Here is a 25,024-nt window from a genome sequence, read left to right on the forward strand (position 1 = left end):
ATAGCTTTGTTGCAAGCTGCACTGCTATCATGTCCATAGAGATTCCACAGCCGACCTGTCTGAGACATTCCCTAAGATAAGACTGCAGTGGATGAAAGAGACTAAGGGAGAGGGAAAAACAGAGAGTGAGAAAGGGATAGCGCTGCCAGTAAAGCAAGAGAGAAAAAGAGATAGAGCTCAGTGAGGAAATAGAGCAGAAGAATATGGGCATGACAAAAAGGAATCCAGCCTGCCTCCAGATGAGTGAGAGCTGCAAAACAACAGATTAGAGGAGCCTACGGCTTGTTCCTATGGAAACCTATGCCCAGGGAGACAGCAATGGGAATGCAGCAGATTGTAGGTCAGACACACCATCAGCGATCCAATCAGAAATAATCTATCTTGACTTATGGGTCAGTAAAGCTGGTGCCTTTCTTTGGCTGCTCTCACTGTTGGGGTCCCAGCGAGCAGAGCAGAGCAGTGCAGAAAGTGGTGGATCATTTTTAAAAACAACGCGACAAAAACTAAAACCTCTATGGCTCATGAGGTAGGGTGGCATATGGAAGCCCATTCCTGAAAGGCTTTCAAATAATAAGAAATAACAGAGTGGAATAATTTGCAAACAATTTAATTAATTTCAATTTAGTTGAATTACCAAAAGCCAATTCACAACAGCAGCTGTTTCAAGGTGTTTTTACTGTAAGGTACACTCCAAAAGTCACAAGATCCCCTGCAAGCAAGTACAGGGTGATGGCTGGAAGGAAGATCTCCCTTGATCCAGAACCAGGCTAGGGGAGGGGTCACCATCTACTATAGTAGATGGTGACCCCTCCCCTAGCCTGGTTCTGGATCTACTGTTACCAGTTACAACCAGAAAATATCAGTTTTATCTTAAGGGTGGCTTATTGGATACCCTTAAAGATAAGGCGAGGCATCTCGAATGACTGAAGGGACTGTGCGCCTCCTTTGTGAGAAGGAAGGAGGAAGGAGGCCTTAGGACAGACACAGAACAAGTTGGAGAGATTATAAAATCAAGTCTGCATTGTAGGTCACAAAAGGATCATTTCTAGCGTTCACTGATGCTGTCTCTGTGCGATGATGAACTTTAAAATGAATACAAACGTTTTTTGGAACTTGATGGCACCAACACCTCTCAAGAAAGTTTGGACAGAAGAAACAAAAGGCTGGAAAAGTACATGGTACTAAAAAGAAACAGCTGGAGAATCTTAGGGACAAATTAGATTCATTGACAACAGTAAAAGAAGAGCATCTCGGAAAGGTGTAGCTTCTAGTGTGTTCCCACTTTGCACAGGTTAGGCCTGCCTATCTAGCCATATATCTATTAAAGACATATGTCTGTCTGTAAATAGCATTTATTTAAAGTCCACAGCGCCTTCTAGTGGCTTGGAGAGGCACCATTCTGATTCATTTCTTTCACATTTGAATTATTTGTTGCTGTAGTCACTGATTTGTGTTTTATCCTAGATAAATGAGTAGATATTAAAATATTTAGTAATACTTTGTTGTGAGCTGTGATTCTACCTTTTGTTATTATCTAAAACAACATCTATATGTGCTGTGGCGTTTTAGTATCACAGCGATGTTGATAACTTGAATTTAAAATGCAAAAGTGATACAAATTCTTCAACATCGCTCTGACTACTTAATTTACTCAAATTGTTGCTGCTGAAAATAGCTCTCTTGCAGAATCAACAGGAAGTGTTCAGAGGGTGAGGGTTCAAGAGGTTTCGATTCCACAGCCTTCCTTACGTTTAGTGGTGTAGCCCTGTAGATTATGACATCATGGTAAAGTAGGAATAGATTCCACTCTCTTACTGGAGCTTGGGATAACAGTCAGGATTAAGTGCATGTAGTAGATGGCCAGTAACTGCTCATGAGCAACAGAGGATCAAGCGGCCTTGCTGACTTTTCTTCTGTGTACCTTAAGGAAAATAATTGGTGGCTTTTTCTAGTCTGATGATGAAGAATATCATAGAGATAATGAGGGGCTTCTGAGGAAGGCGTCTTTTCACTTCATTGGTAAGCTAATCAATCTCTAATGCAACTCATGTTCAGGGACATTTTTATATGACAACACAAAAAAGACATGAGACTACATTTTCAAATGGCATGAAACATACTAGCATGCATTTGAGCTATGAGTTTTATGTTGGATTCAATATCTGATAAAAAAGAAAATCACTAAAACATTTGTACAACTTTTTTATAGGCTTTGCCTGCTGTCTGTAAGAACCATTAAAGAAGATGAAGGTGAAATGGACCATGTTTGGCATGATTGTCTTCTTTCTGCTCTCTGTAGTCATGACCTGCTGCTTCATATGGCAATATAGGAAGCCAAAACTGAAGACAGGTAAAGAGCTGCTAGCCATCATTGGCTTACACTCATATGAGATGTACAGTGTTTTTTAACCTGTGAGCTGGGCCTTCTTATCCTCTTGGTGTAAGTACTTATATGTAGGAGCTGCAGCAGGATTACACAAAGCTGGAAATAGCAGTAGGATCAGCAAGGAGCTAAAGCAGACTTTAACTCAGGCGGAGAGATAGCAGTGTAGTGTCTGATGGTGTAAAACACACTGGGACTGAAGTAATATAAGAAACAATCCAGGTTTATAACTTTGTGGCCCTAGGAGAATTAAAGCATTACATAATAATGAACAATGGGATTGTTTTGGGGCTCATGTGTACGCGCTGAATTTAATAACCGTTTTTTATTACATACATGTTAGAGTGTGTCCCTTCAGTACATTAGAAACTGCATAACACTCCTGTTATTAAAACAACATTTATTATTAATGTATTTCCATTACTGTATCATTACATGTTCATATTTAATAACAGGCCTAGTCAATTAAAAGTGTGTCAACTACCAACCATCCAAACAGACAGACCATGATATTCATTTACTGTTACCTAAAGGGTCATCAAAGCTTTTTTTGTTTTTAAAGAAACAGTCATTGAAAAATGCTACTTTTCACATAACTTGTAAAATAAATATGGCTTGATTTCATATCCTCAAGTCTAACACCAGCAGACGCTGTTGATAATTTACACTGGTCAGGCCTAACATTCTGACCGCTGACAGGTGAATTCAAAAACATTGATTAAGTCTTCATCATGAATCCTGTTAGTGGGTGGGATATATTAGAGAGAGAGTGAACATTTTGTCCTCAAAGTTGATGTGTTAGAAGCAGGAAAAACGATTAAGTGTAAGGATTCAAGTGGGTCTGACAAGGACCGCATTGTGATGGCTAAAAAAATGGATTTCCAAAACTGCAGCTTGTGTGGGGTGTTCCCGCTCCAACAGGGTAGCTTAAATTGCAAATAATCTTAATGCTGGTTCTGATAGATAGCTATCAGAATACCCAGAACATCACAGTTTATGGAGCATGGGGCTGGAAAGTTGTAGACCAGTCAGTGTGCTTACGCTAACTGGTCTACAACAATGGACACAGCAGCATCAGAACTGGACCTTGGAGCAATGGAAGAAGGTGGCCTTGAGGTCCTGCCATACATGCTAATACAGGATAATGCACCCTGTCACAAAGCAAAAATGGTTCAAGAATGGTTTGAGGAGCATAACAAGCAGTCTGAGGTGTTGACTTGGGTTTTGGATTCCCCAGATCTCAATCCAGTTGAGTATCTTTGGGATGTTCTAGCGAACAAATCAGATCCATGGCTCCACCTCGCAGCTTACAAGACTTAACGGATCGGTTGCCAATATCTTGGTTCAGAGACCACAGCGAGGCTGAAGGAACCAAGTTGCTGAAACTTCTCTTCAGATTGTCCAGTGTGTTATAGAGGAGGTGGGAGTATACAACAACTGACAAATTCCCCTAGAGGTCAGAATCTTTAGATATGTTGATGTTTGGTAAATGTCTTTGTTTTTTGGGTTGTTTTTTTTTTTTTTTTGAAGGGCCCTTCTACATAAATATGATAAAAGGATACATATGTAAACCTACAACTGTAAGATCTGCTATCACAGATGGACAGGGCTTCAGGTTTCAGACATGATGAGTCTGCCTTTGCACCTCTTTTTACAGAGGGATTCACCAAAAAAGTGACAGCAGAAGAGATGTGTCCTCGCTTTCCGGAGCCTGTGCCACTCAAACATCCCATCACATCACTGAGGATTGCATTAGAAAAAGTAAATCTGTTCTGGAAATATTGAGTATATATTGAAATGTTGTTGAAATGTTACCTTTGGTCTTAATAAAGCTTCTCCTAACAGATAGATATACTCTTGAGGTCAAGAATTCACACCACCAAGCTACCTTCTATATCAGCAATCATGGTTTTAAATGACTCAATTCTATGGAATGGAAACTTTGGCAAAAGGAACACGAGCCACCCCTCCTCACCTGCACCCAACGAGTACACAGCGTACAGGTGAGATGTATTATTTTGCACAAGGTATAGTACTGAGGTATAAGAACATAACATATGAAGAAAAAGACATATGAAGAAAAAAAGAAGTGGTAATTTGTCTAAATGAGTCCTAAAAGGTTCTCATAATACTAATAGTTTAATTTAAATAATTACTACCATGCATGCTGTAACCAGCAGTGTGATTCTTGTATTTGATGTGAGGCGCTGGGATTAGACCATAATTGCATAAGGCAAGCTTTCTTTCTGTGATGTGTGCAACTAACCCATTAAGTATGATAAATGCTCAAATCTGTCCAGTGAAAATATTATGCATTAAACCAGGATGCATTTATTTATGGCACCATTTTATTGTGGTGTGCTTCCTTGCATTATTGTGACAACAGAATTGCAAGCCTCTCTAAGATCTTCCCCACGTTGATGCTATACAAACTATGGGAGGATGGTCTGGTGGACTCTTTGGATGACCCTCTGGAGAAGTACTTAGACAACTTCACTATCAAGAACCCACTGGGTAAAAGCAGGCAACCAGCATCCTCATTAGTCAGGACCCTGGGCATCAACACCCCTGCACTCACCCTGCGCAGGATGTCCAGCCATCTCTCTGGTAACCCCACAACCATTTTTTATATACGGCAGTCATCCTTGATCCATTAAAGCAACACAAATCAAATAACTGTTGAGCCTGTGTAGCCAGTCCAGACCTCTGAAGCATCAGTGTCACAAAGACTGACTAGTCGCATTGGGAGGGACACAGATAATCCACTTACAGAAACTTCACTGTAAGTCCTAAAATAATAACATCTTTGTTTGATAATTATGAAAAACTATTATTTTCATTGTTCAGCTTCCAATTCAAAATGACCATTAGAGATCAGAAAGTGAATGCCACCATTATATAGCAGAATGTTGCCGTGGTTACCACTGTCACCTAACCCAACAGCTTCCTCCCAGAGACATACATGTTAGGTTAATTGGTTATTCTACATTTCCCATAAAAGTGAGATCAACATAGTGCTTGAAATGTATAAAATAACGCGCTGCATGGATGCACAGTTGAAATAGGACTTGCAGCCTACAGTGCTGTGAGTGGTCAGCAACAAAGTCTGCAATAAGCAGCACGCAGGGTAGTGGTGACATAATTGTGTCTCAGTTTCAACCAGATGACATCGTGTTCCAGGTTTTGTTTTTGGTAACTGGTTATTAGGTTTAGGAAAAGACCTTAGTCTGGGTTTAAAAAAAATCTCAGAAAAGCTTAAGAAATGTTTCTTAAATGTAAGAAATTATGAATTTTCTAGTTTACCAGACTGATGATACCAATACGCTACTCACATGACAGCTAAAGTGCAATTAATTTTAAAGAATTAATAGCGATAGGGTTGCAATATGTTGCAGTGGTTCACAGTATCACTTCCCAATAAAAATGCTTGAAACTGACTCCAGGCTGGTTGGAGTCTGTCTTATATATTGTCTCTGACTTCCTCTTACTTTCTAAAGAGGTTAACTGGTGATTCTAATTTGTCAGTTCATGGTTGTCTGTCTCTGTGTGTTGGCCCTGCATTAAACTGGCAAAATATCCAAGGTGCACCTTGCCTCATGCATTACAGGAGCTGGGATCTGTGACTACCCTGAATTGGATAAGCTGTCCAAAAACTGATGGATGGGAAGGAGTAATAAGCTACTTGAACAAATAATGGGATCATTTTTGACAGAGAGATAGACTTTTCCCAATATAGGTGAGGATGATGCCCTTCTGATGGGTACTCCTATTACGTCATAGATAAATATCTCAGTAAACAGTAACGGTCAATATAGGTCTGACACAATATAATTCGTAAAGTAAGCACATGCCTGCAACCCACTGCAGCACGCCACAACAAAAGCTGCTAGACAAATGATGAAGGAAAGGCAATGTCATGGTTTTACAGGGACATAAGTGCAAGTCACAGGAAGCAGAGTAAAAGACCGATCTTTAATAGTGAGCTAAAGGTCTTACAGAGGTGACCGATCAATAGCGCTCTCAATCGTTATGAGTGCCTCAGTAAATGTGTAGAGCTAAAGAAATTTAAAACTAATATCCAGTATGTGAGTGATCACCTAATCATGTGATTACTGACAAAAACCCTACCACAAGAAATAAATGTGCATAGTCAGTGAGCTTTTAATTTAAATTCTCCTGGAATTATATAGCATTTCTTTACATCAATAGTTGCCTTAAGGTGATATATATTATAGGGTAGAAGGCCTACAGAGCCCACCTGAGAAAAAGTATTTTTGATAAAATGTTTAGGTCAAGTGAAGGTTTCATATACAAAGTTTGGTGAAATATTTTCATGAATCACTTTACTAAAGCATAAAGTCATGAACAAAATACCTTATTCAATAAGGTTTGACATTTGTACAGGTTTACCAAGAAGATTAAGGTCAACTAATCTCCTTTGGAGTGGAGACACACGGGAAGCCCTTAATTTGTTACAGGATGACGTCCTTGTAGCAGATCCAGGAACTAGGTAAGTTACCTTATTTCTTTCTCAGTATATAAAGCTTCATTTCTTTGATATGTTTGAAAATTGGGGACATATACCCCAGTGTTTCCCAACCACTGTGCAGCGGCACATAGGTGCGCAGTGGAAGATGATCTGGTCCCACCTGATTAGTACTCTAAGCGATTGGCATGAGAAACGGGCAGAACAATTACATTCTCTTCAACTAGAGGGCAGTATAACCAAATGCTCTGATTAAATAGGTTGCAAACTGCCAGTAAAACAGAAGAAGAAATTACATAATAGTCATGCTGTGAGATGATGTAGCACATAATTGCAATAGATAAATATTTGAAAAGAAATCTGAAGGCCTTAGCATGAGTAGGTGGTCAAAAGAAAGAAAAAAAGGCATACTGGGGACAAACTGAGCCAATTTCGCTCTACCTGGCGCGTGGGGGGAAAAGATCAATATGCTTTTTGTGATATTTTTGTTTGGTTGTGTGCCGTGTGATTTTTTAATTTTTTAATGTGAAATATGTGCCGTGGTTCCAAAAGGTTGGGAAACACTGCTATACCTAGTATACAGACTATAATAGTGTAGTATTTTTTTTAAGTACTCTGTACCCAAAGAGGATTTGCCAACATCTGTAAGATGATTTTTTCTTTTCCCCCAGATGCCACTACAGCAATGTTGCTTTTCCTTTATTAGCCAACATCTTGGCCCAGAATGTGACTGGCACTGACTTTGAGAGCTGGGTTTCAGACAACATTCTGAAGCGGCTCAGAATGGAGGACACTGGTTTTAATTTTACACCAGCAATTCAGAGGAAAATGGCTGTGGGCGTGTACAGCAATGGAAAGCAAGCTCCCCTTTACGACCTTGGCTGGTACCGGCCTGCAGGTCAGATGTATTCCACAGCAGCAGACATGGCCAAACTTATGATGACTCTTCTTGGTACATATGATGTCATTCTGCTCCGCCAAGACACCCTGAACACAATGATGACCCCGATCATCCAATGCCACAGAGGTTACTTTGCCAACTTCACTGGCACACCATGGGAAATAAGTGAACAGTTTGGCTACAGCGTGGTGAGAAAGGATGGTGACCTGGATGGATTTGCTGCTACCCTCTCCCTTGTACCTCGGCTCAAGCTGGGATTGGTGATCTTGATGGCAGGAGTTCGGCCAACAGACAAAGACCTTGTGAGCCAGGCATATAGCTACCTAATCCCGGCACTTGAGAATGTTTTCAGGGAAGCTCAACAACCTGTCAGAGCACCACCTGACCCAGCTCCATATGTGGGATTTTACACTTACAGGAATATGACATTCTATGAGATCAAGGCAGATTCAGATGGTGTGCTGCTCATGCAGCAGTTTGGACCACAGGTTGACACAACTGTCCCATCTAAGTATCAAATTATTAGGCTGGATTATCTGCAGGACAGGGTTTTTAGGGTGGTGTTTGAGAGGCCATACCCTTGCAAATTGAAAGTAAATAATATCTCAGTCTCCCTGGAGGCACAGGACAGACAGCTTTTCAATTTTTACCTTTTCAACAAGAAAGGTGTGGCACCAGGGTTTGACTGCCCTGGACTCAATACATATAGGATGATGAGGATAGCTGGCAGACCATACTTTACCTCATAAAGACTGCACCTTTAAACAAGTCCATTACTAAAACTGTGAACTGTATCAAGGAAATATGCTGTGAAAAACTGTTTTTGGCTGTGTAGGCAGTGTCAAGACTCTCTTGTGCAAATCTAAAATCATCAATGCAGGCTGTGTTTTAATATTATTCACTGGTAATCCTCTGTTAATAATATTGATGTAGTTTTGTATATTTACATTTATTTTTGAAAATCATCCTTTTACCAAATTGTTGGCACAAGAAAAGCAAAGTTTCATTATTGTGCATATTTTTTGGTCCTGCAGTGTTGCAGCATCACTTTTTATCCAGATCCTAGGGGGGAAAAGTAAATATGTGTCTATGATAAAGTGGCAAGAGAATAAATAAATCTGATTTTGTAGTCTGATTTTTTTCCCTGTAAGCATGATGTTTTATGAAGTGAAAACATAAATATACGTACATGCAAGTTTTCCACATTTACTAACCCCCTGAAGATTTGGGAAAAAGATTTCAAAATTTATCAGCCACAACATGACAACACGTGAACACAAACAAGGTTAAAAAAACCCAAGGGTGTTTTTTAATTTAATAAGAAAAACTAAGACACAGCTAAGTCATCAGAGGCCTGTATTACGAAGTAGGATTTTAGCTTAACCCAGAAAACTTCAGGTTTAACCCTGAGCTTTCTGTAGTACAAAACTGGATCACTTCTTTCCAGGGTAAGTCGTCCTACAAGTTGTAACTTGTGCTCTGAACCAAACCTGCTCCAGATTAGTGATCAGCAGGTATGAAATGACCACCTAATGACCAATCAGTTCTCCAGAAAATAGCATAAGCATCCTCAGAAGATTCCTCGGACCTCTGCAAGGAGCGAGAGAGAGTGTGTGCGTCTGTTCTAAAAGCACTAATATAAAATAGGACACCTGACCTCAAATCAAATTTGTAGGTACACTGTGTTTGAATTATTTCTGTGCTTAATCTTCACTCTGAAAACCTTAAACAGCACAGAGTCTGTACTTGAAAAAATAAACCAAACAACTTTCACTTCACGGATTCCAAACTGTTCAACCTGAGCTGTCCCTCTGATGTACTCATTTTTTAATTCTGTCCATCCTGCTCATCTGTGATGTAATCCTATCTCTGTCCTTATATATTGATGACTGAATTACCTCAAAACTGTTCATGTTAAGTACTTTATGAACGAGAAAATGAATCAGAGTGCCAGTTAGCTGGTTCAGGTGCAGCAGGATGGGAGGAGTCACACAGAAACAGTAGGCCTACTTTATTCACCGTGCCCAGTAACGTTGTTTTGCGCTGCAGCAGTCTGTGCCACAGTGAAGTAAAGAAATTGTCCGTTGTGACGTTTCTCCCACCAACCAAAAACGGCTGCATCAGTTTCATGACCACGTTCTCTGCCAGCCTCTCTCCCTTCTGACGACTGGGGTCCTTTCCCAAGTAAGGAGATGCATTGGAGACATATTTGGTCTCCAAATCCGTGGCCATCCAGAACTTGATCCCAAATTTGTCTGGCTTGGTTGCAATGTTCCCTCTAAGCTGCACACGTGCCCAATTGCGCACTGCTGGCACGGTCTCTGCGCACAGAAAATCTGCGTTGCGCACAAAAAAAATCTAACCTGAATTGAAATTAAAATTTCAACAATTCTGTTTTGCAGTGTTAGTAAGTGACTGGCTGCTCCCATATGGGATTAGAACGATGCCACCTTATCCCATAGTCCAGCCAATAATGCGATTCACATACGCAGCTAATCAACGTCGTTGACAGGCTATGACAGCGTCCTTATGTGCCGACACCGGTGTTTTAGCTAGCAAAGCGGCGTGGCTGATGTGGAGTGAAGCCACGTTAATGACGTGTACAACCATTGGAGATGAGAGCAGGACAGACGGAACAATTGACGGAGAAAGTGTGGACTTTATACCAGTTTTTAAAGTGTGTTAATAGGCCACGTAAAACCAGAGTTATGGTAAAAATATATGCAATGTTTGGTTTTCTTCCTGAAAACTATCGTTGTTTATATTTACTGCGGGAAGAAACGTTCTACAAGAAAAAACGCTCGAAAGCGCTCTCTGCCTGTGATCAAAAACAAAACCAAAAAAACCCCACCCTTTCCTATTGGTCGAAAAAAGTACCATGTCGACCAATCAAAAAATGATATGGCAAGTTGTTAAGAAACGGGGGGAAGTTTTAGGAGTGACGGCGGTGTTTTGAGACGTGAGAGACTTGCGACGTTTAGCGCAAATCTTATGTAGTTAGTGTGTAGTGTAGTCAATAGTTTTGTTGTGTGTGTCAGAACAATGAGGCCACTGCTGAATGTTACAGGTGTTACAGCAGTGATACATCTGCTGTTGTCAGGCCTGCAGGTACCAGACTGTTGTTCTCCTTTATGTGGACAGAAATTATTCTTGGAGTGGCATTAATAATTTGTGTGGCATCAAATTTGATGCAGAACACCTGATTGTGCTGTAAATAGTTTGAAATGTTTATTTTTTTAAAAATAGCTGCAAAAAACTTTGTTGTTTGCCAAACTGAGGTACTTTTTTGAAGAAGTAACTATATAATTAATTGCCCAGCATTGGTCATTATATACTGTATTTTGCAGACAGAGTTACAGGACTCTCTCCCAGACCACAGACTCAGACTCATAATACAAGTCAGAGCTTTATTTAAAAAAAGAAAAGAAAAAAGAATAAAGTTGTGTTTTCAAAATTTGAGTTCAAGTTATTTTTACTTCCAATAGTGTTGACATACTACACAGGTCAATGACTACATTTTTGTTTTACATTTTCATTGTAAGTGGGCTAAAGCAGTTAATTAAAAGTAGTCTAACATAAATGTAAATGCTGTAATTTGATTATTTTAATAGACCATGTAACTTGGATGGATTCGATGCCGGCGTGACCACAGTGCACACATCTGATGTCGCTCACAGTGGTCCAAGGGACCGCTCAGGGAGTTTGTGTGTTTGCTCAGACACATGGAAAATTAGAGGGAACATTGCTTGGTTGTATGAATGGACAACAAACCTTGGTAGGGAACAGCTGTTCATCTATGGTCATGTGTTCTCCTGGAGTGAAACTCTTAGCACAGTTCTTGTTGAAGCTTGTCCAGATGTCGGAGATTGTCGCAAGTTTGTCTGTTTTCACCCATTCTGCCTGCATGTCCTTGTCATCAAATCGAAGGTGTTGCATAATAGAAATGAATCTATCTCAGGGCATTGTCTCTGTGATTACTGGCACCAGAAATATCAATGTCACTCATGTCACAGAACTTTTCATTCTGTTTTCACACATTTTTTTCCTTATAAATAAAACAGATTTGTGTTTCTATATATTGTGAATGTGTGTCTTTCATATTTGCAGGTCAGTCAATGTGTGGGGTATTTTGTATAGACACGGCAGGCATTTCTGAAGGTTATAACACAGAGGTTTGGCCTGCCTTGGATCTGAGCTGTGGTTTGCACAACAAAAGCAGTAGGAGAATTGAGCTGACGACCTGTGAAAATCTCAGCAGGGGTGAATAACACCTCGGGACTTGCACCAGAAAATAAAAAAGTCAGTAATTCTAGTGTTAGGACTCATCGGTGAGGTAAAGTCCAGTCCAATCTATATCCTTAAGGGAAGAACATTTTCAGGAGACATGACTGAAGCGTGGAAACAGCATTGTGTCTTCATAGCCTGGCACTGAGGTGGATCGGCCAGTTTCAGGGAAAGCGAGTGTGGATCTATGCCGGGAGCTTTTGCTTGTGGATGATTCTCCCCTAATGGAGGTTCTGAAATTATAATTTCGCTGAGATGGCGAGCGACCTGAGCCACTCTATAACTGGATGGAGCAGAGAGGAGTTCTGATGGGGTGAATAGATGTAGAATGATTCCCAACAGGTTCCCCAGGATGGCCGGTAATGTTCGGTCTCTCTGAAGCCTGATCATGTCATTTAGAAGAGAAGTGTTTTGGTTTCTTGAAGTGCCTGGAGGGAATTTGATGAAAGGGAGCAGTAGAGGTTTTCATCTGATGGTATGAGGGACGAGGGGCCCATGGTGAGCACAAATCATTAGATGCTGATGGGTGTTTGCATAAAAAAAGATTACAAACAGCACGTAGATGGAGAACCTGAAGGAGCGTGTCTGAGGTGTGGTCCCACTCCTGAAATTCAGATAAATTATCTTTGTTTGGTATTGTGGTCTTGTCATTTCTGAAAAGTGTTTGACAGAATAGTAAACAATCAAAGTGTGGAAAAGGAACCATTCAGAAATTGTTTTCATGCTTGAATTTATTGCAAGTGAAGGAAGCACCTGAAGGGTAGAACATACAACTTTGATGCAAAGAAAATAAATCACACTTTTTCACGCTTCGACAGGAATGTTGCTCTTCATCACTGCAAACGTACTTATTCATGATATCAAACTGTGTTTGGTCATATTAGCCATCAATATATAAATGAGGCTACGTCCGTACACATACACAGCATTTTCGATCAGTAAAAGCTTCTGCCAGGGTGAACATTTTCAAAAACTACATTTCTACATTTACATGTTGGCAAAGAAAATGAATATTTGTCTTGTAACATCAAACGTGTTTGCCATTATCTCTTCTTTGATGTCAGACTGTGTGCTGTGGTATTGTTTGTGGGATTTCTTCAAAACTAGGGTTATATCACCACCTGCTGCTTTGGCACATTCTCAAAAACACTTGACACTGATTGTGCCATTTAAAAAAAATACCTGTGTACATGTAGATGTAGCCTAAGTTGCTTTCTTAGGCATGGATTTATTGCAAGCAATGTTCATCAACCTGCTAAAGGGCGCCACATTTCCTCTGTTTTAATAATCTGCTCATTTTGGTGTGGAGGCAGGGGTGGAACAATACACAAGTTAGTGATGATTATAAATATAGACATCTTAACACGTTTATTATAGTACCACCCAGTATACGCTTTACCTCACAGATGCCCAAAATTAACAGCATTAGTACCAAAATGGTTAACCTGCCAGTATGTACAAGCTCTTTAATCAAAACCATATAATACTTATTAAACTGATGATAGTGTCATTAAAAAAAAATGTGAAAAAAAATGTGATTATTGTTACTCGAGAATTTTAAAATGTATTATTTTAATAATATTCTTATTGAATAAGATTCAGAAATTAGAGATATTTACTGGCAATCATGAACCAAAAATGAGTTTTAGTAAGTTCTCAGAAAAAGTTTAGTGCTGGCTTCGATTTGGGTGTAAAAAACATAAATTCAGTTTGTGACTTCCCTAATAATCAAATTTTTGGCAGATCTGTCTTTTAAATTTGTGAAGCACTGTAGGTTTGTTTGTCTTTATAGTGAAAATGCTACTAAACTAGATGTGACAGTAGGTGGTGGCAAACACTTCTTTTCTGACATTAAGCCAAATGTTCATTTAGTGAGACTTTACTTCAAAAGGATTATGTTAATATAAATGTTAGCAGACAAAATGTTAATGTCACTGGACTGTACTTTTCCACTCATGATAATGACAGTGTGTCAGCAGGATACAGATGTTTGCAGCCATCCAGAGCTTAAGCCGTAGAAACCTTTGCCAGTTCCTACTGTAATCCCTGCAGTGCCGAGAGAAATTCTCACTGAGTAGTACGGATGGCATTTCCCTTTCTAACAGATAAGGCAATATGACACCAGGGAAGAGTGTAGCTTGAGTGTGTAACCTCCTATGCTTTCTGGATCATCACCTGGAATTTACCTGCAAAGGCAGAAAGACATTTTTCGTGTTAGCTGACACAAAAAGAAGAAATTCACATTGGCTTTTCATTTTTTCCTAGTTTAGTTCAATTTGAGTTGAAGACGTCACACACAACGCACTCTGTTTAGACCCAGAGCAAACAATATTGTTTGACTGATGGCCCTTAATATAAAGACTTCGGACTTTATTATGTAAATAACTTAAAGCAAAAACTTGGGAAACATAATGTAAATAACCTAATAATTATCCTTATTGCTGTTTTAGAGAGGAGCAGTGCTTCAAAGGATAGTTGCAGATTTCTGTCAGAATCTGCAGATTATGCAGTACAAATAAAATGTTCACGTTTCTCCAACATCGTCTTCCAAACAGTTTCACTGACATCTACGCTGGATGGCCAGGAAGCGTTCACGATGTCTTATCGGGTGCTTCTCCGGCGCTGATAATTGGCGTCTGTCTTGTGTCAGTGACGTAAAAGACGGATTTAATGCGACATGACCGTTCAAACAGCAGTCGCTTTCTAAAACATCGGATATGTATCGGATTCAGTACCACATACGAAAGTGACCCAGATCGGATTTGAAAATATTGGATTTGTGCCGTTCACACTGTCATACCATGATCGTATATGGGTCGCATAGGGTCAAAAAAAAAAAAAAAAAAAAAAAAAAAAAAAAATCGGATTTGATGCGCTTTTGCCTGCAGTGTGAACGTAGCCTAAATCCCAGCCCCACCTTGCATCCATCTGTCACTTCTGCCTTCACTTGTTTCCTGTTCATGATTTCCAGACATCTTACAGACTACCATCTGATGCTGCCTAACTACACACATTTCACCACTCTCTCCCACACTGGTACCCTCTCTACCTACCTACACACCAACTACATTCAATATCACCACTTTGACTTCTAGCTTCAAACTCACAATCCTGTCTGACATGCTCTTCACCTCAGCAACACTATTCACACCTGTGACTCTGCCCATAAAAACCAAAAACTATACCTTACTTTAATCCAGAGTCATGTAAAAATCACACAAGTATTCTCCATTTAAAATATCTGAGGCATATTTCAATCATGTGCATGGGCAACACAAACTTCTCTTTCTGAACCACTCAATGGCATTTTAATGGAATTTATTCAGCAAATAAAACAAACCCCCAAACCTCAGTTTGGAGATGACTGATAAATGCTCTTTAAAAAGATATTTGAATGACTAAATCCTTACATGAAGGCATGACAGACACCTCAGAAGTCACAATACTCTTCACTCCCAGATTGGATAGAGCTCCTCTCACCAAACCACATGTGAAGGCCAGATACTGCAGGAGGAAAACAGTTACTTCATATGATGACAGTGAATGGTCTCACATATAAAACAGGGTCACAGTATATGAACACCTTTACTCTTATCAGTTCCTTGAACAGCTATCTTCTACTCCAGCTGGTTATTCAACCAAAGAGCCAGACAGTTTTAATTCAGTTTTAATTTGCTTAGCCTCATCCACCATAGCTGGAAAACTCAAAAACCAGTTTCATTTGTATGTTTCTATGCTCCACCTGGGCTTCAATCTGAGCTTCTGTCTGATGTCTCAGACATTTTGTCTGATTTAGTACTCAGCTCAGATGTCAGGAAAAATAATTAGTGTGGGTGACTGTCCATGTAATCTTAACACAGCATTTAATTATTATTGTAAGGTATTTATCTTACAATATAAAGCGCCATGAGGCAACTGTAGTTGTCACTTGGCGCTATATAAATAAAACTGAATTGAATTGAATCTGTTTCGCACTGCACCTTCTGTATAAGGTATAATCCAATCCTTCCACTCCTATATCTCAGCCTTGGTCCTCTCTGCTTTGAAAGTCCACGTTCACTATAGCCATTTCCATCAAGAACTACAGGCTGTAAATACTGTGGCCTGTGGCACTGGTTCAAGCTATATTCTAAGCAAATAAACTGTTAACAAAGAGTGAATGAGCATTTGATACTCAGTACTGAACGACAGGAAGACTGAGACCGAATGTAGGTAAACAATGTGATTGCAGCATTAATCACATCTGTCACAACAGCACTCATGTAAAACTGATACAACTTATCGTGTTTGGTCATTTATACACAGATAAAAAACAAGCAATTCTCTGTTCTGAAACTCATCAGTTCTCCTTTTTTTAAAAAATCAGTAAACCTTGATAAGAAGGGCTAAAGCAAAGGAAAGTCGGGCTTTCCTACATTTCATTCAATCTATGGTGTCTTGTCTCACTGGCAAAAGAAAAAACAAACAAACTGCTAATTGGAAGGTTTATGATAAAGGAGAACTAAAAGTAATCTGAACCTGTCCATGTGGCATCATCAGAACTGAATCAGTCTGTTAGACAAAGTGCTCTGCTGTCTGTCAAGTAAGTGGTGCAGAAGCTGGTCAGGATCCATCCATACTGGTTAACAGTTTGTTGAGTGACCTCCTTTTCACCACAGTTTGAAAAAGCTGTCCAGTTTGCCATCAGTCACAGAGCCAGCCTTGCTAGTAAGTTTATTCAGTCTGTTACTTTCACCAGCTCTGATGCTGCTGTGGGCCAGACCACAGCAAAGCAAAAGTACAGTAAACTTCCCACCACTGACTGACTGAATTATTTTACTGCCCATGTTGAAGGATGTTCTCTGCCTGCTCTCTATTGCCTCTACTGTGACATGTTATAAGAAGTGAAATTAAATGAGTTTAATTTTATAATCCAGCCATTATTCAACATAATTGTCTTACTTTGTGCACATAGCGCACGCTTTTCTTACAGATTCTCTCTTTTGGTGTCAGTGTCTTTCAGGACTCATGCTGCTCACCTCTGATGGTATGATGTGCTACTGTGCATGTACATGTTGTCTCAGTAAAAGAGACAGTTTGAGAAGCAGAGAAAGTATTTTAAAACAGACCAGTAAAAGAAAAAAAAAGCACCTTTGGGGCATGTTCCAAGTATTGTTTTCCCACTGACAGATGACTCAGTAATCCAAACTTATTGTCCTGCAGAACATAGATGCCCTAAAACACATGATCATATGATGATATATGACATCAGCAATGACACACATCAACAGAACAACAAACAATCAATCTGACAGGAAGTAAGGCAAAAATATCACAGTACTGGCATTTATATATTACAAATATATTATGGATGACAAAAAGGAATTATCATTTGGGTGGCTGTGGCTCAGGTGGTAGAGCAGATCAGCTACTGACTGGAAGGTATGCGGTTCGATTCCTGGCTCCTCCAGTCTGCATGCCAAATATCCTTGGGCAAGATACTAACCCCAAATTGCCCTCCGATCTGTTCATCGGAGCGTGAATGTGTGTGAATGCTTATTAGTTGCACTTGAGTTTACAAGTGCTTGTATGATTGGGTGAATGAGGCATGTTGTATAGAGCGCTTTGAGTACTCCAGGAGAATAGGAAAGAATCAGTCCATTTACCATCATTTAGATTTGTCAGAGGCTACATTAATAAAAAACAGGATTAAAAGAAGAGAAAATAGACTTCCCAGTGACCTGGTGATTGGTTCGAAGGTTGTCGATTTGCTTCTTGAATACACAGGTCCAGAAGTCTTTACATATAAACTTCATAATGTCCAGCTCATCCTTAAACCGTGCTGTGTCTTTAGTCAATCTAGAGGAAAACAAAGAGATGGGTAAATTAAACTAGGACATCATTCATTGACTTTCAACGGTCTGCTCGCTGTAAGATGCATTTAAGGAGAATGCGCCTAGTATAACTGTGCACATGACCCATAAACAGTATGCTGTCTGTGTAAGTGTTCAGACAGGTACAGGGTAGTTTTGAGAGCTTGAAAAGAAGACAACTGGAGTTTTTTAGAGTTTTGCCTCTCATCAGTTCAGGGAGTGCAATACGTAATAAACCCCTTGTGGTGACTGTCCCATTAGAGGTGATCCTGACAAACTCCCTACTGACGCTATATGATGTGAACTATTTACTCACAAATCCAGGATTACCTTGATTTTTAATCATCTGAGGCTACATGTACATGCAAAAACGTGCTTACAAAAATGGAAACATCTTAACAAATGATCAGCACATTTAACAACACTTGTCATAAAGTTGCCTAACAGACAACAGTAAAGGAACTCCTTATAATCAGAATTTAAAAAATGTATTTGGATTTCATTAACAGGTAACAGTGTTTTATGACAAAGTCTTAGTGTAGTTGCCCTGCAGTAAGAAATGGAGGATGTGGACTGAGATCCGACAGATATACTATGAAGCCAGAATAATGACTTGAGACTGTCAAGTCTGAGTGAAAGTGCCTCTCTTTTTACCTGCTAAATCACTATGGCAACAGAAAATTGCCATTCAGAATTCAAAATTCAGAAGTTTGACGCACAACACAGATTCTCTGCTGTAGGAATACATTATTTGTGCAGTTTGTTGAGTGAAGCACAAACTGTGTGCACTTCATCAGGGACTGCGTGTGCTAAAATCATCAGATTAATGATTTGGTGCAGCAGTAACCTTTTTGTTATTTGCAACAATGTTTTACCATCTTTTATCATCCAGGTAAGTAAATCCTCAAAAATTGGTTCTGTTCATCTGGACATATGAACATTTCTCCCATTTCAGTGGGAGAAAAGTTTCGTCACTCATCCAAGTGACAAAACGTTTCATCCAAGTGACAAAACGTTTCATCTAAGTGACAAAATGGGAGGTTTGGAGTCTTCTCACACCCCCGTTCTCTGCGGCCTGTTGGAGCGGGGGGGCTAGGAGGAGGAGTTGGCCGTCCGACTGGGGTCTGGAGTGTGGGGCCTCCCTGCTGCTGCGGAGTCGGGGCGGTCTGCCTCTCCCCACCGCAGGGAAAAGGGTAACACCACCTGGGTCTGGGTGCAGTTTCCCCCTCCAGGGGCAAGGGTACCTAGACCCGGTTCTTAGAGTACGCTTGGGGAGTGTGATTGTGTGTACAGTGTCTCTATATGTCTGTCTCCACGTTGGTTGAGTGTTGAGTAATTGCATATGAGAGCATGAGGGTGAGAATGGATGTTTGTATCTGTGTGTGCCTGTATGTCTGTGTCTATATGTCAGGTTGGGTATCAGACGCCACCTCTCTGGGGACATCTCAGGCCCTCTAAGGCAGGGGTGTCGAACTCCAGGCCTCGAGGGCCGGTGTCCTGCAGGTTTTAGATCTCACTTTGGGTCAACACACCTGAATCAAGTGATCAGTTCATTACCAGCCTCTGGAGAACTTCAAGACATGTTGAGGAGGTAATTTAGCCCTTTAAATTACCTGTGTTGGATCAAGGACACATCTAAAACCTGCAGGCCCTCGAGGCCTGGAGTTCGACACCTGTGCTCTAAGGTATGGAGACCTATCTCCCCCACCACTTCCCCTGCCAGTGGCAGATGCCCTCAGACATCGGTGCGTTGGTGGTTCTTTGTGTCCAGGGATGGGCGCCCAGGTACACACCGGCTCACTCCTTCGTGGCTGCTTGTCGGGGCCTGGAGCCTGGGGCTTGCTCGGGCCACTTCGGGGGTGGGGTGCCCAGGCCGGCTCGGTTACTCTGGCGCAGCTGGCTGCCGGCGGAGCTCACAAGCACGTCACTGCAACCCCTCCTGGCTTCTGCTCCGCGGCTGCTGAGTGACCCCTCATCTGGGACTCTCCTCAGCTCTTTCTGGGACAGTGGCGCGGCTGCCCCTGTGTTAGTCTTCCTTGGTCTCTTGTGTTCTTGGGGCCTCTGGATGTCTGGAGTCTTGATCTCCTCCATACCTCCTTCATGCCCTGGAGGACGGGGCTGTGGCCCCCCACACCCTCTAGCAGATCATTACATGAAGGAACCTTTTAAAAACAAGCGCATTCATGCTCACAGGTGTACACACGGGTGATCACACACACAAACTACACCCTTTTTGGCTCCTACCTCAAAGCACACTGTGCGCTGTCGATATTACGTGCTGCACAATAATGTTTAACATTTAGTATTTACTGTTATATTCCCATATATCATCGTGATGTTGTTTATCGTATTGCTCTCGTTTTCTTTTTTCTTTCTCAACAGGTGATCGAGGTGATTGATATATGTTTTTTTTTGTCTGCTTATTTAGTTGGTTTTTGTTTTTTTGCCCTTTATCCCCGTCCCTCTTCTCCGCTGTGTTTTCCCCCTCTTCCTTTCTCCCTTTTCTTTTCCTCATTCAAGTCTGTCCCATATTTAGCAAGTGAAAATAAAAAAAATAAAAAAAATAAACAATAAAAGGTGAATCAAATAGACCATTACGGCAAGGCTGGGATGGTCAATTTGGTAAAGTAAATCCGTTGGGCATCTTTCTTTGCCTTTAGACAATAATTCTGATGGCAAAAGAGCCAAACGGGACAGGCAAAAAAAAAAAAAAAAAAAAAAAAAGACAAAATGTTTCTCCCACTGAAAACACTATGTCCAGATGAACAGAACCAATTTTGGGCGGCATCTTTTATGCTCTTCAGAGATTTGTACTCACCATTTTATCATCTTCATAATGAGGTGAGATGGCGAAAGCAGACAAGTTTATTCAGTGTTCACTTCCCCTGTGTTGGTCCCCCACCACCTAATATTGTGTTGGGGACCAACACAATATTAGGTGGTGGGTCATAATGTGATGTCTATCAACTAGGCAGCTCTTTCTCTTTCTTTAAAAATTTAACACATGTTGGGGTCAACTTGAAAGAAAGGCAAATGTAAAATGTAAAAGAGAAATCATTGATCAAATATGATGTGGTATTTCAATGTGATATTTAGAATGCCTATACATAATTTCCCAAGTGTTGGCAAACAAAGACATTTTATGAAGGTTTGACTCTGATCCCGGTCTAAAGTAGGGCTGGGTGATTTGAGGAAAATCCAATATCACGATACACAATATATGTCTAAATAACCTCCAAAAATAAAAGTTATTTTCAACCATATAGTGCCTAAAATTGCACTGGTATACTCATTCAAATCGACCATTCAATATATTTGTTTCTACTTTGAATACAAAAAAATCTGAATGAATTAAAATTTTTATTTTAACAGTTTTAACATATTAACATAACTATTAACATTAACATGTTTTAATAGTTCAACCGCTCATTAGGGTAAGTATCTAATCAGCCAATATAATGGCACCAACTCAAACTGAAACTGAAACTGTGCACAGGAATGGGGAAGAAAACTGACATTGAATGTGGCACAGTTCTTGGTGCCAGAGGGGCTGGTTTGAGTATTTTAGAAACTGCTGATCACAGCAACAAAAAAGTACATCAAGCAAGAATTCACGAGAGAAAATAAAACAATTGAAATTAAAAAGGTGTTCTTTTGTGCTTATAACATACAGAAAAATGTGATGTAGAGGCTTAATGACGCATTTGCAACGTGTGGGAGAGAAAAAAAGTCATGGTGAATTACATGCAGACAGCTTAATACTGAGTATATTCAATATATCACCCATCCCTAGTCCAAAGTAACAAAAATATCCAAAGTGATATTTAGAATTCCTATGCGCTACATTACCAATCGTATTCACTCACCCGTTCAAATCACTGACTTCAAGTGTTCTAACCACATATAAAATCAAGCACCCAGGCATACAGACTGCTTCTACAAACATTTCTCTCTCAGGATCTCTCAATTCCAGCCTGATAACATGATAGGATGCCACCTGTGCAACAAGCCCAGTCATGAAATTTCCTCGTTGCTAACTATTCCACATTCAACTGTTAGTGATATTAGAAAAAGTAGAAGCGCAGGGAACAACAACACAGCCACAAAGTGTTCGGCCCAATAAACTCACAGAGCAGTGAATGGCAAGGCGCATAATGAGCAGAGGCTGCCAACGTCAGTCGTTACAGACCTCCAAACTTCATGTGGCCTTCAGATCAGCTCAAGAACAGTGCTTTGAGAGCTTCGTGGAATGGGTTTCTAAAGCCTTCCCAGAAGAACTGAAGCTGTTATAATTGCATAGAGTGGCTCAACACCATCATTAAACCGTATGGATTAAGAATGGGATATCACTCATGTTCATATGTGGTTTATGACCAAATATTTTCGGCAATATAGTGTTAAATGTCACATGATATTTTAAGTCTTCATACATTTTTCTTTCGCAGCTTTTGACCGATAAATCATGAAGTTGACCTTAAAGACCCTGGTGCGCTAAAGACAACACCACGAGTGTAATATTGTTTCCTGACTGGCCAGCCGACTAGACTGACCTGAACCCCAGAGACTCTGGGGGGGTTTTTTGTTGTTGTTGTGTTCATTAATGGTACATTAATGGTTCATTAATGGCCACCCACCTACAGCTGTGCATTTCGATTGCATTTTATGAATGGGAATCCATGTTGTAAATCAGGCTTTGTACATGTAGTGCTTTGATTTGTCGAAGTAAACGGCATGCATGTTTGCAGCAGTCAAGGTTATTACCTCTCTATCAGCCCTTGGCCCACTCTGAATCCAATATTCTCCAATTTAGTGACATTTCTCCCACTCTCCTAAATACAGGATAAAAGACGGAAAAATTAACAACAACACCAAATAGGTCACTAAACTCCTACTGAGAGCTTCTTACCGTCTCTCCTTCTGCTGACTTGTAAATGTACTGTATCACCTCGCTGTGTAATAACTGGAAAGGAGCTTCGTCTGCCATTCTTCCTGCTCTAGAGCCAGCTAACGACGTTGTCAGTGGTTAAATCAGTGTAAGACCAGGAATCATATCCCTTCACATAAAGTCGAACAGCTACAAACATTTAGCATAAACAACTACTTCTGCTTCCTTGTTGCTCTTGAGGAAAATAAACATGCCGCTAGTCTATTACCGCCACCTGCTGGCCCGGAGTGTTATTTGGCAGTAAATATTATTATTCTCCCCAGTATTGTTATAATTAGTGATATTCATCTAAGTGTTAGGACATGTGTGTAAGGTGTACTAGATTAAATATGTTACTTCATCTTTGGAAAGAATAGTGCTCTCTGTTTTTTCTTCCCAGTGTCACCAATTGCTGCTTGTTACTGGTTGTAAGTTGCTATACGAATAATACTGAAATAAATATCTGCAGCTTTGCAGCATGGGGAAAAATTACTTTGAAATCAGTCACATAATAAACTGAGTGAAGTAGATTTTTCAAGAAATGAATGTATTTGTCATTAACAGGTATTCAGATGTAGCACTTATCACATGCCTTGTCAGCCTACAATAGGACATTACAACGTGTTCATTTAGTGGCACAGTGCTGCTCAAGTCAATGAATTACTGTTGACGTTTGAGGGTTTTTAACGTTATTCTCTTAACTCTGGATTCTGGCAGCCCTGCTGCCCTCTTGTTGTTGGACCTGACAGAGGCCGACACAGTTGACCTCCTCCTGTCACGGCTGGAATCACTTGCTGGCTTAAAAGGTCTGCTCTTCAGTGGTTTTGGTCGTATTTATCTGGAAGGACTTTTTATGTGAACAGTGGTCCCTACAGCTCGAAAATAGCCCCTCTTAATTATGATGTACCTCAAGGCTCAAGTTTGGTTCCAGCCTTGTTTACACTGTATATGTTGCCATTGTGGTCTATTTTTTCATAGTATAACTTGTTTATTTCACTATTTTGCAGATGACTTGCAGATGTATCTGCTTTTAAAAACAGGCACAGACTCACTTCAGCTGTTATTATGTTACCTTGAAAACGTTAAACTGTGAATGTTGTTTTTAAAAACATTTAAATTAAATGGAAACAAAACAGAAATTGTCATTTTTGCCAACTCCTTTAGTAAACACATTGACTGTGCTCTGGGCCCCTTATCTTCTTATTGTCAGACAAATGTTAAAAAAGAGGGTTCCTTTAAACTGTGTAGGCAGGTGAGTCCAGTAGTCCGATCTGGCTTTTTCCATCTGAGACAGCTAGCCAAGATAAGGCCTTAGCTGGAAGGTATGTCTTTATCTTGGTCCACTATTCATCTGTTCATTACTTGCAGACTGGACTAATTCATTGCTCTGCACTTTGGTTTGGAACATGCTTACAGTCTCCAGTTGGTCCAAAATGCAGCTGCTTGTCTGCTAACTGGTACAAAACAGAATGAGCACCCCAGCGTTGGAATCTCTACACCTGATTCCTGTTACTTACAGGATCTAAAGTTGTAGTCCTTGTTTTTAAATCATTACATGGCCGAGCCCCCTCTTACCTATTTGACCTCCAATTTATCCCATCCTATTTGTTTATAGTAGGAAAGCTTAAATGATAGATCAACTGAAGGTTGTCAGTTTGAATCCAGGGTTCAGAGGCTAAATGAAATGCATTGTGTTAGAGTCTTGTTACAAGCTAGTTGGCAATGGTAATCACCCGTGTTACTCTCTGAATGTCTGAATGATTCAGCACTGCATAGTTTTTGTTATCCTATTTTAGACAGCGATGGCATCAGCTGCACACTCCACAGAGGCCCAGAGTTCCTGTTAATATCAGAATTATCTGGAAATTAAATTATGTCCTTTGAGATTTTGACATAAGACGGATGATGATATGAAACTGAACATTTAAACCGTTTTAGATCCATTACACCGACAAAGAACTCTGGTATTCTGGAAACTTTAAATAAAATGTTAGATTTGAAAACACAGCAGCAGAAGGTTTCATAGAAGTGTAAGTTGTTCTTTTCATTTAATCACAGGATCCACATTAGTCCACACTGTTATCAACAGATACATTCACCCTGGGTGAGGGAGTGTGAGGGAGAACATCAGACAGCTGTCCTGTGCCAGATGTTCTGTTGGCCCACTGAGACATCATTTCAAAAACATCAGGCG

The 25,024-nt window shown here is 40.2% G+C and overlaps 2 protein-coding genes across 2 annotated transcripts; one reads left to right on the forward strand and one right to left on the reverse strand.

The window, feature by feature from the left end:
• The first annotated feature begins 853 nt into the window (after positions 1-853).
• On the forward strand, positions 854-10,081 carry LOC120716262 (putative beta-lactamase-like 1). The gene is made up of 7 exons (XM_040003723.1): positions 854-2,019; positions 2,210-2,350; positions 4,041-4,144; positions 4,229-4,386; positions 4,770-4,990; positions 6,788-6,893; positions 7,541-10,081. The coding sequence occupies exons 2-7, from the start codon at positions 2,245-2,247 to the stop codon at positions 8,517-8,519; spliced, it is 1,674 nt and encodes a 557-aa protein (XP_039859657.1). The 5' UTR covers positions 854-2,019; positions 2,210-2,244; the 3' UTR covers positions 8,520-10,081.
• Positions 10,082-12,767: 2,686 nt separating this feature from the next.
• trappc6b (trafficking protein particle complex subunit 6B) lies at positions 12,768-23,029 on the reverse strand. Its single transcript, XM_040003771.1, has 6 exons — positions 22,813-23,029; positions 22,668-22,735; positions 17,775-17,892; positions 17,185-17,268; positions 15,465-15,558; positions 12,768-14,240 (listed from the first exon to the last, which is right to left on the reverse strand). The coding sequence occupies exons 1-6, from the start codon at positions 22,888-22,890 to the stop codon at positions 14,209-14,211; spliced, it is 474 nt and encodes a 157-aa protein (XP_039859705.1). The 5' UTR covers positions 22,891-23,029; the 3' UTR covers positions 12,768-14,208.
• Between the last annotated feature and the right edge of the window lie 1,995 nt (positions 23,030-25,024).

Source organism: Simochromis diagramma, unplaced genomic scaffold, assembly GCF_900408965.1.
Source record: "Simochromis diagramma unplaced genomic scaffold, fSimDia1.1 OVJJ01000466.1, whole genome shotgun sequence".
NCBI lineage: Eukaryota > Metazoa > Chordata > Actinopteri > Cichliformes > Cichlidae > Simochromis > Simochromis diagramma.

Coding starts and splice junctions, on each gene's coding strand:
- LOC120716262 (XM_040003723.1), top strand. CDS start 2,245: ATGAAGGTGAAATGGACCATGTTTGGCATGATTGTCTTCTTTCTGCTC. Junction 4,145..4,228: donor TGAGGATTGCATTAGAAAAA/GTAAATCTGTTC, acceptor TTCTCCTAACAG/ATAGATATACTCTTGAGGTC. Junction 4,991..6,787: donor GATGTCCAGCCATCTCTCTG/GTAACCCCACAA, acceptor ACATTTGTACAG/GTTTACCAAGAAGATTAAGG.
- trappc6b (XM_040003771.1), bottom strand. CDS start 22,890: ATGGCAGACGAAGCTCCTTTCCAGTTATTACACAGCGAGGTGATACAG. Junction 17,893..22,667: donor GGCCAAGGGCTGATAGAGAG/GTAATAACCTTG, acceptor GTTTTCCTCTAG/ATTGACTAAAGACACAGCAC. Junction 15,559..17,184: donor ACTTGGAACATGCCCCAAAG/GTGCTTTTTTTT, acceptor TTCCTCCTGCAG/TATCTGGCCTTCACATGTGG.